Source organism: Zeus faber, assembly GCF_960531495.2.
Source record: "Zeus faber genome assembly, chromosome: 6".
NCBI lineage: Eukaryota > Metazoa > Chordata > Actinopteri > Zeiformes > Zeidae > Zeus > Zeus faber.
Window position 1 is genome coordinate 32421526 of NC_137201.1, and position 12631 is coordinate 32434156.

Below are 12631 nucleotides of genomic sequence, written 5' to 3' on the forward strand. Positions count from 1 at the left end.
GCAGATATTGACTGACTCAGACAGGTCAGTTTTATTGTTTCATCAAAGCACTGGTCTGAGATTGTGGATCCTCCCGCTGTCCCGTGGTGGCGTCCGTCTGCTTCTCCGCTTCCTCCCTCCACCTCCGTCTGAGGCCAGCTGCCTCCACCTCCTCACATGCCTCTCCGTCTCCTCATCGGGAGCTGGTGCATGTCGACGCCGCACAGCACCGTTGAAACAAGAGACGGCGAGAAATTATTATAAATTACTGGTAACCCTTAGATTGTCTCTGCCCAAAGGGCAACTGCTTTATCATTTAATCCCTTCTTCCCCTCGCTTCAGCCCTTCAAGTAAATTTACTGAGGATGCCTTTCAGGGCAAGGGGTTCAAATGCCTGTTTCCCATTTGCCCCAGTTTATCCAGTTTATACTCGTGGCCAGGTCATTAGTCGCAAGCTTCGCAAGGACTCTGCAGACAGCGTCTTTTATGGTCATCCTGGCACATACTGCAAGAGATGCGATCTGACAGACAATACAGTTGTATGTTATCAAGACAGTAATGTTTAGGGTACAGTGCAATGATTAAGTTAGCTGCTTTGCACCATACAAGGTTGTCTTTCAGGTCTGGTTGCTCAGCCACCATCCACTCCAGTCTCTTCAAGTTCTCCAGTGATGACAGTGGAAGCCCGAGGTCTGGCAGGTTTGTAACATCCGATAAGGCTGAACCAGCAGACGGCCATTTGCACGTCCTGCATGAGGGTTTGCGCGTCCTTCAATAGAGTTTGCAGGTCCTGCATTAGGCTCTGTATGTTTTTCCTCCATTTCGTGATTAATTGCTGCAAGTACAAAACAGAGCACAGATGTGGCTTATTGCATAAAAGACTAGTGATAATTAAGGTGTGAACTTGTCATTTCTCCATTGCTGCTACAGACTGTTTGTTATATCATGGTGAACATCAAGCCCTCTTTTGCTGGAAAATGGAGGAAATAAACCAAAAAAAATACAAATTATAAATAAATCGCTACTGACTGGGCAAAGTGAAAGGCTCAGACCTTTCTGGACTCTCAAAGACTCTGTGGTCGTCACCTCTGGAATCCGGGGACCTGGTAAACGATGCACTTAGTGGCAACTGTCTGTGTTGTTCTCCTACACGCTGGTGTTGTGATCACTGGTTGCTAGGCAGATCTAATGAACTGTTCCCTCTGTTCCAAGGATCGCAGCAGATTCTGCACATACCGACAAGACTTTCCACGCACGGCTGCTCGCAGCTCAGTTTCAGCATATACTGTAGCGATCCACCTCAGATGTTGGTTGTAAAGGTTCTAAAAAAAACACAGACACAATCTAAGTTATTGTGGTGAAGCTTGTGAAATTGGTGTCTTTATAATCCCTGTTTCGATAGTAGTGATAGTTCGGCTTGATGAACAGCCACTTAATATTTATACTTGCATCAAGTAGGACTCGTCACGGTCCAACTGGCAAATGCTGGTGGTGGAATAGCGAGGCTTGACACATGGAAGGATGAATGTAAAGAATCAAAACCCTTTTTACAATTGTATTTAGCCTAAAAGATAATGTGACAAACGTTGAGATATTAATGTAGAACAGGTATTTTGTAGAACAATAACAATTTTGTAGAAAAAGCTGAACGACTCCCGGAGCGTTAAATAAGTACCGACCAAACAGTACGATGACAACCAGTGCCCCTCAAAACGTCGACACCACGCCATCTAAAGCAACATGCAAGACATGAAATTGGGCAAAGCGATGAGTCAAGGATTAGAGGGAAACTATACTGCACTCCGCTCGCTACCACCAGCAACGACGTTTAAGCATATTTTGGGATAATTTGGGTAAAATTCTCCACACTGTAATGGTGTACTTTACAGTATAAATAATTAACTGTATGTCCGACAATATGGCGGATAGCAACAGCAGCCCCGGTGGGATTGGTCTATAGAACCGTACGGAAAAACCTAAAACCCCAAAATGAGTTGCATTTCTGCACGTCCGGTTCCCTCGTCCCGAAGTCAATGGGTTTTCGAATGGGTTTTTGGTTCGATGCCTGAAATAAGGTCTGCGGTTAACACAAGCTTAAGAGATTTGCACTGCAGATTTGAACTATTAAGCTTTTACGTGTCTTTAAAAAGACGGTTGCTAACGACGGTCTAAAGGAGGCGTCAGAGGCTGTCGGGGACATTAAAGGTCATCTCGCCGAACACGGAGACTACCTAGTCACTACTCCACCTTCACAGCCTCTAGTTGTGTTAATATTCGCGCTCTTGCAAACTGTTCTAACTCAAACTTTCCGGGTTTTCATAGAAGGGGCAACCGCTCAAAAACAAATTCCTAGACGGACGCCTCGTGGTGCAGTTGCTTTATGGCCTAATGTCAGCTTTTTACTTCTGGCCATTGTATATACACTTCAAAAAACATGAAAGTGGTGTTCATTTATAGTGTGAAGGCTGTCTTGCTTGACAAAACCTGTCATCAACTTTTGTTTGTCACACGTATTATCTACGAATAATCCAAAAGCCAATGGAAAAATCCTGTTGGCTTTTGGCCGAGGGAACCGGAGCGATGCCGACTTCCAGGTCGGCCGACAGCAATACCCCATCCCTGCAGCTCTATACAACAAAGCGTGCAGAGTTTGATTGTCTCCTTTCGTCTAAATAAGCCGCGTCATGTTGTTGGGTACAACATGGAGGTTTGGAAAGCTTCAGAGAGACGCTTTACCATACTTGTACTCTCACCTCAGGGCGTGTCCTCCATCCGATCCTCGAACCGGTCGATGCCAGGTGAGTAGGGCGGTGCCCTTCGCCCAGCTCCATTTGTCGAGATGAGCCTGGAAAAATCAAAAATGACGTCACGTGACCCAATGAAATGGCCGTTTCCAATAAGGAGCTGAAACGAAAACATCAGTGTTTATGTTGTACCTGTAGATAGGCTTTATTATATAATTCTGTGTTTCCAAGTGTGGGCCGTGGCCCCCTGGTGGGCCGTGAAGGTACGGTAGTTGGGCCGCGAGAGGTCATTTACAATAAATACAAACCCCAATTCTGATGAAGTTGGGATGTTGTGTGAAATGTAAATAAAAACAGAATACAATTATTTGCAAATCCTATTCAACCTATATTCAATTCGATGCACTACAAAGACAAGATCTTTAATGTTCAAACTGATAAACTATATTGTTTTTTTGCAAATATTCACTCATTTTGAATTTGATGCCTGCAACACGTTCCAAAAAGGCACGGAAAGGGACAAGTTTACCACTGTGTTACATCACCTTTCCTTTTAACAACGCTCAATAAGTGTTTGGGAACTGAGGACACAAATTGTTGACGCTTTGTAGGTGGAATTCTTTCCCATTCTTGCTTGACGTACGACTTCAGTTGCTCAACAGTCCCCGGTCTCTGTTGTCGTATTTTGCGCTTCATAATGCGCCGCACATTTTCAATGGGAGACAGGTCTGCACTGCAGGCAGGCCGCTCTAGCAGCCGCACTCTTTTACTAGGAAGCCAGGCTGTTGTACCACCTGCAGAGTGTGGCTCGGCATTGTCTTGCTGAAATAAGCAGGGACGTCGCTGAAAAAGACGTTGCTTGGATGGCAGCGTGTGTTGCTCCAAAACCTGTTTGTACCTTTCAGCATTAATGCTGCCTTCAAAGATGTGCAAGTTACCCATGTTAAATAACACAGCCCCATAACCATCACAGATGCTGGCTTTTGAACTTTGCGCTGATAACAATCTAGACGGCCCTTTTCCTCTTTGGTCCGGAGGACACCGCGTCCATGATTTCCAAAAACAATTTCAAATGTGGACTCGTCAGACCACAGCACTTTGCGTCAGTCCTTCCCAGATGAGCTCGGGCCCAGCGAAGCCGGCGGCATTTCTGGGTGTTGTTGATATAGGCCTTTGGCTTTGCATGGTGGAGTTTTAACTTGCACCTGGGGATGTAGCGACGAACAGTGTGAACCGACGATGCAGTGCCGCCTGAGGGATGGAAGGTCACGGCATTCAATGTTGGGTTTTGGCCTTGCCACTTACATGCAGAGGTTTCTCCAGATTCTCTGAATCTTTTGATGATATTATGGACTGTAGATGATGAAATCCCTAAATTCCTTGCAAGTGTACGTTGAGAAACGTTGTTCTTAAACTGTTGGACTATTTGCTCACCCAGTTGTTCAGCCTCACCTGTTTCCAATTCACCTGTTCACCTGTGAAATGTTCCAAACAGGTGTTTTTTTTGAGCATTCCTCAACTTTCCCAGTCTTTTTTTTACCCCTGTCCCAGCTTTTTTGAAATATTCAAAATAAGTGAATATTTGCAAAAAAACAATATAAAGTTTATCAGTTTGAACATTAAACATCTTGTCTTTGTAGTGTATTCAATTGAATATAGGTTGAAAAGGATTTGCAAATCATTGTATCCTGTTTTTATTTACGTTTTACACAACTTCCCAACTTCATTGGAATTTGGGATTGTAAATTAAACGTTTTTAAACTTTGTAATTTAGTTGGAAATTACCATAAAGTATTTGAGAGAGAGAGAGACCTAGTTTGATAAGTGGGCCATAATAATGAAAATTACTTTTGGAAAGCAAAGGTATGAGGTAGGAGAGATTTAACTCCTCAAACCTCATCTCCCACAAATTGCAAACAGCTCGATGCATAAACAACACATTCGGGCAACATCGGTCTCGGTGGAATCGGGCCGGGGGTCACTTCCCCGCTCCCCCCGGCTGCACGCGATACTGCCGAGCGCCGCCCGCCAACCCAGCCCCCGTGACGTCTGCCTGCGCCGCCTCTCAGCCGTGTGACGTTCTAGTGCGCCCGTTTCCACTGTGCTTGCCGGGGAGTGGAGAGGAAGGAATCATTTCAAGAAATTCTCAAAATGACCCTTTCAACAGTTGAGGGCCCTTAACGCGCTTGTCTTCCCTCCAACACTGAGAGTTTAACATGGAATTGCACTCTGTGAATCTCACTCATTTACTCTGTCATTTGATCTAAACGTGTAAGCATTCATCAGCAAGAATTTATTGAAGCAAGTATCAAAAACAAGACATCTCTGTAGGCTACTTGACACCATCCAATTATTTCTCGAATTTGTGAAAGTGAACCGTTTGATTTCAGTTCGGTTGGTCTTTGAATTGTTCAGACTTGAACAGACGTCTGCAGCCTGCGGATCAGATGTGAAAGAGAAAAGCTGAAGAAACCCCCCCCCCCAAAAAAAAAACGTGTGAACCTCACAGCCAGTTGGCCCCTGGTTCTTTTTCCAGCATGAAAAAATGCATGGCATTCAGTCTGGGTTTGTCTTTCTAGATCTATAAAGAATAGTTCAGTCGGTGCAGAGGTGAGAGGGATGCAGCAGCGGCCGTCCGTCCGTCATATGAAACGACATGAAACGAATACTTCAAGTCTGCTTCCACCTTATCTTTCATCTGTGGACTGTGCAAGTGTTTGAGGGTGAGTCGAGACAGAAATGCCTGCACTTGATTGTATTATTTGGTATTTTGCCGTTAGAATAATACGTCTCAGGCAAGCACTGGTACTGCTGGCTGCATCTGGAACCTGTTCCGTGTTCTGCAGTCGCTGATCAACTACTAAATCACCAATATTTCAACAGCAGATGTGGCTGCAGTCGTATATAGAAGTGCTGCTTCCCCGAGAATCAGCACCACCGTCCTGGATGCAAACCTGATGTTTGAGGTGATCTCTCTCCCCCCCCGGTCCCATGCGACCTCACTCCAAATCTGAGCGCTGTCGTTTTTGAAACGCACCCGAGTGACGTCTGCTTCTGTGCCCCCCACCCCCCCGCAGCTCCTGCTGGGCGGGGTGGACGTAGACCGGGACAACAACATCATCCTGCTGGACCAGGAGCTGGCTTCCATGCGGCAGGGCCGAGCTTTCCTGGCCCGGGTCAATGACGACATTCCAAAAACCCTGGGCTCCATGGAGGAGATGCTGAACTCGCTGGAGGCCCCGGGGGGCCGGCCGCTGTCCCACACGCAGTTCGACAGCCTGGTCCTCAGCATGGTCTACTCCGCCTACTGTGCCAGGACCCCGGGAGGAGCAGGGGACCAGCGGGCCTGGGGCGGGTTGCTCACCCGGCTGGCCAACGTCACGGTCAAGGAGCTCCGGGGTCAATACATTATCACCCTCGCGTGAATTAATTTCTGCAGTTCTTGCAATGAATGTGCGGTAGAGATGTCATGCATGCAATGTAAACATCGTGACAGATGGTCTTGACGAGTCAATGTGCTGAAGATTCTTTACGATACTTTTAACAGAGAATGGTCCAATGTTTGTGGATGAAAGTGTGGACAGAGCCAAGTGAAACATAAACGGCTGTTATTGAAAAACGAATACAAATCTTTATTTGAATATTGTATACAAACATAAAAAGAGTAGAAATCTTTCATTCACACACGTAAAAAAAAACATCTGAACACGATCTGAAAAAAACAACCTGGCGAAATTGTGCCTTGTGCCAACATGCACCAATTTTAACCGACTCAACTAATCCCTGGATGTCTGGTTGCAGGCACTGCACAGTACGTGGAACATGTGACACAAACAACATTCCGACTGAATCCAGGCTCATTTTTTCTTTCCCTTTTGTGCTTTGCTCTTTTCAGTGCGCCGGGTCTGGGTCTTGGTTTTGGTTTTAGTTTCTGGCGCCAGTGAAGCCAGCTTCCTCTGGAGCTTTGCGCCCGCCGCAGATTCTCTCCCGTCTCTGTTGGAGCGCTGCTGAACTCTGCGCTGGCTTCTTGAACTTCCTGCTCTCAATCCCCTTTCTTCCGGTTGCAGTTTGCTCTTCTCGCTGACCAAGGAGTCTCCCCGGTTCCACACCAGAATATTAACCCCTGTTATTAAAACAGTGGCCAGATTTAGTACCCATACCCAAATATACCCATAGTAATACTTTCTCCTGTGCATAGAATTGCATTTGCATATTCTGGTTTCTTTTATATATTTGACTATTTCCGTTTTGTATTTCTTTATTATTCGTGTTATTTATTTATTATTATTCTATTTTATTTTTTCAGACTGCTAAGCTTTTTTAAATTTATTTATTTTTTTAAATCGATTAAGCTTTAATAAATAAATAATTCAGGACTAATTTTCAGTAGATAACACCCTCCATCCTCACCATGACAAATGAGTTGCATATGTAAATGCACCTGTGGTACACAGGAGCTGATATTAAATCCCCTGTGCTGATAATTATACTTAACCTTACCACAATAATTTTTAAGTTCATACTTAATTAAATTTTTTCATAAATGCATTTTAAATTTCTATGTAATCAGCTTTGACAAAAAAAAAGAAATCTCCAAACTCACCCATTCCAGAACCTATGATATCACCCCTCGGGTTGAATTTGTTGACCTGTAAATGAACAATTCCGGACGTTGGAATATGCAGTTGACTGAATATCACTGAGGAATTTCACTTGAATCTCCAACCAGACGACGGACTCACAGATATTATTCCCAGGGCACTGAGATCTTGCATCTGACACACGAGCTCTGCCGTGTTGGAATCGTAGACATCGAGTGTCCTCTGGTCCCCCGGGCACACCCGGTCGTCGGGGTAGCGTCCAGCGAGGATCAGGTCGTACATGGGATGCCAGGTGGCCTAACGACACCACAACATCAGGGACGAGGCCACAAAACGCAGGCGCCGGTAGGACGCCCGTGGAAGTGGGGAGAAGGAGCCTCACCTTGATGGGGGTGAGGTGCTGAAACTGGCGGTGCGGGTGCTGGATGACGTGCTGCGGTCTGGACCAGTTCGAGGACGAGTAGATCCTGATCTGGTCGCACTGATCAGTGGTCAGTAGCTTGGAGCCGTCCACGGGGTTGAAGTAGGCTGCTCACGGAGGACAAGAGCAGAGATTCCTAATTGTGTGCAACTCAGGGACCATCTCCTCAAGCACTCCCCAAGGTCCTGATGCTGCTACTAGACTGTTTCCCAGAGGGATTCCTCTCATGCGCTATCAATTACAATTAAAAAAAAAAAAAAAAAGTGATTTTACTAATTTGAAAGACAAAGCTGAACAATATATTTTAGAAGGTTTTTGACATCCATTTAAATGCATTGAGTAATTTCACATTCATTTCATTAAGTTTAATCAGGATTCCAGGTTGGACATCCAATTACATCTACAATAGACTCATTTGATCAACCTGGTTGTTTCCCAAGAAATATTTTTTTTAGGAATTCTCGCTCAAGTGGAACGGGCTTCCAATGGAACCTCCACAACGGACCGTGAGCCTTCCTGCTTCCGTACCTGAGTTGATGGCTTTGTCGTGCGGCAGCTCGTGCAGGAAGCTGCTCTTGTCTCGGATGCTCCTCAGGTCCCACAGTTTGACCGTGTGGTCGACGGAGGCCGTTGCCAACAACCAGTCGCACCTGGGATTGAACTCCGTGTGACTCACCTTAGCTTTGTGCAGCCTGTCGCTGAAGATCTACAGGTAAGATAGTGGTCGTAATAAAACTGATGAGAATGTGTTTAAAAAAAAAATTACTCATTTGAAGCTGACGTGGAAACCTAAGGACATTGCGATATCTCTACAGAACCTTTTGTCCGTCCATACTGAGCAGCACGAGCTGCCCCACGTTGTCTCCCGTCGCAAGCATCTGTCGGCTCACAGAGACATCCAAACAGCAGTACCAGTAACTGTAAAAAGGAAGCCAGGTTTCTATGACTGCAATGTCAATTAAAAATCAATCAAACTACAATTGGAGGTTTTTGTAGAAATGTACAAAAAAAATAAAAATAAACCAATGATACGGTTCAACCGGTGAAATCGTTCCCCACAGCTCACCAAACATTGTGGTGCTCGTGGCCACAGTCCGTGGTTCTGGACAGGACGGTGGATGAACAACGCTCAAAGCTCCGCAGGGTCAGCGTGCCGTCGCCCGACGCCGTGTAGACTTTGGAGAGGTCCGCCGGGCAGAACTTCATCCCCCCGATGAAGTCTCCAGGTCCTTTCTGGGAGCAAGAGAAATGTTGGTCCATGGCGGGGCAGTGGCTCCGAAAATAAAAACACATCAGTGACAACTCACCGAAGAAGGGTGTCCGGATCGAAAGACCGATAATGAATGCACCATCTTTTTAAAAGAATTTAGCCTGCAGCTTTAAAAGAATAGTGACCCACAATGTAGACTTCTTATCTGCAACGGTGTAGCCAGACTCAGGACCATCATTTATATTGGCTGGACACTGGATCAAGGTGTTTTTTTAATACAATGTCTTCACAATTTAAAGGTCACACATCATACTCGATGACGCATCCTAGCCATTCTAACATGCCTGTATAACCCCCCTGTTTCTCGACGGGCTGTTTCTGTGTGTGCGGCTTTAAATGCAAAGGAGCTGCTTCTCCCCGCGCCCCACTCCTGAACTGGTTGTGGGCCGTGGCTTTTTGCACAGGGCTTTTTTGTTTCATTCAATTAGGAAACGGAGGAAAATTAACACATCTACAATAAAAACACACTGTTTTTATTGGTTTTGTCGGGAGGAACGGGGGAGAGCGGCAGAGCGGAGATCACTCTGATCGCAGAGTGTAGCGTCAACGTCACGGTTAACTTTTTATTATTTATTTATTTTTAAATGGTAAAAACATAACATTTTGGAACATTGGGCGACGAGTCCCCACCATTCACCAGAATGGCGTCATCTCGTCGTTTCCATAACATGCTTTTTTTACGGGGTGAGGTTGTTAACCCCACGCCCAACCCCCAACCTGGAGGACCGGGCGCTGACTTACCCGCGTCACAAAGGCATTCTTGGCAGTGCTGACGTACCCGTGTCACAAAGAGAGAGGGAAAATATTTAAACGGGAGGACAGCGGGAGAGAAGGGTTGACAGGTATGCCTCGGCTATTAGAGTTGGCTAGTACTAAACAGACCTATTACGAAAAAACTCACTTTTTCAGTGCTTGTGCACATACTGTTCATGTGGGTCTGTGATGGACATACTAACACACAAACTGTGTAATAAGATGAACCCAGTCCGTTTTTTGTGAGATGTCTACCTCAGGAAACATGTCTTGAAACGCGCCGTTCAGATTTGAAGCCCTTTCGTCCGTCATTTAGGGCCTCAGCAGAATTAGAAACTCCCTCCATCTGGGTAACTCCACCCACGGCTGGAGAATAACAAAACCCGCTGGGAACAGCTCTGCTGGCTTACAGACCAGCACAAATCTTTTAAAATAAAGAGGAATTAATACCAACTGTCCTTGAAGAAAATGTAGATGATGGAGAATAAGTATTTTAAAAAAAATTCTGCTCTGTGTTTCTTTCTTTCTTAAACGTACGTTTCTCCAAACATAACCAATAAAAATATTGTTTTTATTGAAGATGTATTTATTTTATTTTCCAATGCTAACATGAAACATGAAAATGAGGGTGGGCGGCAATGAAGCCGGGGCAAACTTTTAAATTACGTGTTGTAGATCTAATAAGAGTGAAGATTCAGCAGCTGGATTGCTTATTTCTGGCGTCAAATTTGTTCCGAAACCGATTTTAGTGAACTGATGAGGTGAAAGCAGTGAAGGTTTACGGACTAAATCCAACGGAACCCGGAAGTCAAGCTCAAACCCCACTGGCTCACAGAACTTGGTGCCTCGGGAGGGAGTCGCCACCCGCCGAAAGAGCGCACCACCCGGTATAGAGGCATGTTACAATGGCTAGAATGCTTCATCTGAGTAGTATCTTCTATAAAAAAACAAAAAACAAATCAAATACATGTTTTGGGGACCTCAGAGACCGATATTAACTTGCTGAAAAGGAGCATCCTAGGTCCCCTTTAAAGGTCGGACAAGGCAAATGAAGAGTTTGAAATACCCAATGAATCCTTTTCTCACCCCTTGGATAAAGGCTGTCTTGTTGGGGGCGTCAAAGTCCCAGAGGACGACGTCTCCGCCCTTGGAAGCGACGGCCAGCGTGGTGGGGTGCGTGGGATGCCACTCCAGGCAGGTGGTCCTGCGGTCGAAGGGGCTGGTAGTGTGGCGGAGCTGGTAGGAGCCCAGCGAGCGCACGAAGGGCTCCTGCAGACACTGGAACAACACGTTTACATGGCAGTAGTAGAAATATAACCGGGATATTGGTTACCCTAATACCCCAAATATACCTAAATGTTGTGTTTAAGGCGGCATTGCGGTAAATGAATGCTTTCTGAGCATCGCGGTGCAGGCGACTGTTAGATGCCGGAGTGAGGCTTTCTGTGACTATTTGTCATTTTCCGGGTCCTAGCAACGCATGGTGGACTCCCGCCGTTTGTATGTTATGACTTCCCCGAATCCTGCAAAGTCGGGAGGGACACAACGCTGCATGTAACACAGGGCTGGATGTGAACAGCATGCCGCCATTTACAAAAAGAGCAAAAGAGACGAAACACCAACCGAACGGCCCCGCCCACGTCAGGTAAGACGACTCGCACGCACGCACGCGCACGCGCACACACACACACACACACACACACACACACACACACACACACACACACACACACACACACAGTTTGTAACCACTACAGAGCGATGGCTTGCACATCGCGCGGCGAGAATGGACGTTTGCAGCCACAACCTGCACTTTTATAACGAATTGGATGATGTCACAAAGCGTCTCACTACACAACGCACATATCTGTACATACAAATAGCCTATCCCATATACATAAGTCTTTTCCCTTCTAGTTTTTTACCCCCACTTTGGTATTATCTTTTTGGGTCTTATTTGATGTTGTATTCAGTTAGTTGCCAGGTAGGAATTCATTTAACTTTTATGTTGGGTTGAGTAACTATTGTGCATGATCCCCGGGTGCGTTGCAAAGACATTTCACTGCATATCTGTATGAAAGTATGTACACGACACTGGCTTTTCGCTACTTCCCGCACCGATTGTGCATCGATCCGGGTGAAACTCGAAGCGCGAGTGGTAGGAGGCGACCCTGTGCGTGAGTCCAGCGGTTGTCATGTTCCAGACACTTTAATAAAAAAAAAATATATATATATATATACCAACACAAGGAAAGCAAAAAATAAAAACATAAAATACACAGGCAATTGAAATAATCACCAAAATATATGTACGAAACAGAGTATGTGGAGACTTTTTCAGGGATATGTACAGGCCAGGGAATAATAATGATGAATACCTGTCTCAATTGGGAATGGAGACTTTGTCCCAGGGTGCTCCGGTAGATGTAGTGCAATATGCTCCCGTGGCCGCTGCGCTTCTTGGTCACCGGCGGGTCGTTGCTTTGGAGGGTCGCGCCTGAAAACGAGAAACACGCACTGAAATCAGTCCGCGGGCGAGAAGCAAACCCGGCGTCCATCTCAGCGCGGGCTCCGCCGCCGCGCTTCACCTCACCCGCGGGTCGTGTCGCTTGTTGGCGCGCGTCTCCCATTTCAGCCCCGGGCGGAGAGCGACACCGCGGAAAGAGAACCGGCCGCGACCGCGACCGCGACCCCGCCGTCGGCGTTAACGGCTGCGCGTCCGACCAGGAACACGCGTGGTGCGTTCCCGCGGGAGGCCGCTACGCGTCGCTGTCGTGTTTTCTCCCCTTTTTCTTTTTTTTTGTTTGTTTGTTTGTTTTTTAATCGACGCGGCGGGTTGCGGAAGTAGAAGCGGAAATACGTC

At 46.2% G+C, this 12631-nt stretch overlaps 2 protein-coding genes across 3 annotated transcripts; one reads left to right on the forward strand and one right to left on the reverse strand.

Moving 5' to 3' along the window:
- The first annotated feature begins 5329 nt into the window (after positions 1-5329).
- Positions 5330-6305, forward strand: LOC307231204 (protein FAM180A). Of its 2 annotated transcripts, none has more exons than XM_080001806.1 (3): positions 5330-5446; positions 5607-5689; positions 5801-6305. In XM_080001806.1, exons 1-3 carry the CDS (start codon positions 5380-5382, stop codon positions 6146-6148), a joined length of 498 nt encoding a protein of 165 aa, XP_079857932.1. In that variant the 5' UTR covers positions 5330-5379; the 3' UTR covers positions 6149-6305. The 2 variants fall into 2 exon arrangements, with proteins under 2 accessions (XP_079857932.1, XP_079857933.1); XM_080001807.1 differs by having other exon boundaries at positions 5333-5446; positions 5610-5689.
- A 26-nt stretch (positions 6306-6331) lies between these two features.
- ddb2 (damage-specific DNA binding protein 2) lies at positions 6332-12598 on the reverse strand. Its single transcript, XM_080001808.1, has 10 exons — positions 12362-12598; positions 12147-12265; positions 10855-11046; positions 8812-8978; positions 8564-8663; positions 8274-8451; positions 7707-7852; positions 7466-7621; positions 7327-7372; positions 6332-6846 (listed from the first exon to the last, which is right to left on the reverse strand). The coding sequence occupies exons 1-10, from the start codon at positions 12396-12398 to the stop codon at positions 6581-6583; spliced, it is 1407 nt and encodes a 468-aa protein (XP_079857934.1). The 5' UTR covers positions 12399-12598; the 3' UTR covers positions 6332-6580.
- Between the last annotated feature and the right edge of the window lie 33 nt (positions 12599-12631).

Bases quoted from the DNA above. Each gene is read 5' to 3' on its own strand.
- ddb2 (XM_080001808.1), bottom strand. From the start codon at position 12,398: ATGGGAGACGCGCGCCAACAAGCGACACGACCCGCGG. The intron at 8,452-8,563 runs GTTCTGTAGAGA...TCTTACCTGTAG, and splicing joins TCAGTATGGACGGACAAAAG to ATCTTCAGCGACAGGCTGCA. The intron at 7,373-7,465 runs GTGAGTCCGTCG...GTTCATTTACAG, and splicing joins GTGCCCTGGGAATAATATCT to GTCAACAAATTCAACCCGAG.
- LOC307231204 (XM_080001806.1), top strand. From the start codon at position 5,380: ATGAAACGAATACTTCAAGTCTGCTTCCACCTTATCTTTCATCTGTGG. The intron at 5,447-5,606 runs GTGAGTCGAGAC...ATATTTCAACAG, and splicing joins GACTGTGCAAGTGTTTGAGG to CAGATGTGGCTGCAGTCGTA. The intron at 5,690-5,800 runs GTGATCTCTCTC...ACCCCCCCGCAG, and splicing joins ATGCAAACCTGATGTTTGAG to CTCCTGCTGGGCGGGGTGGA.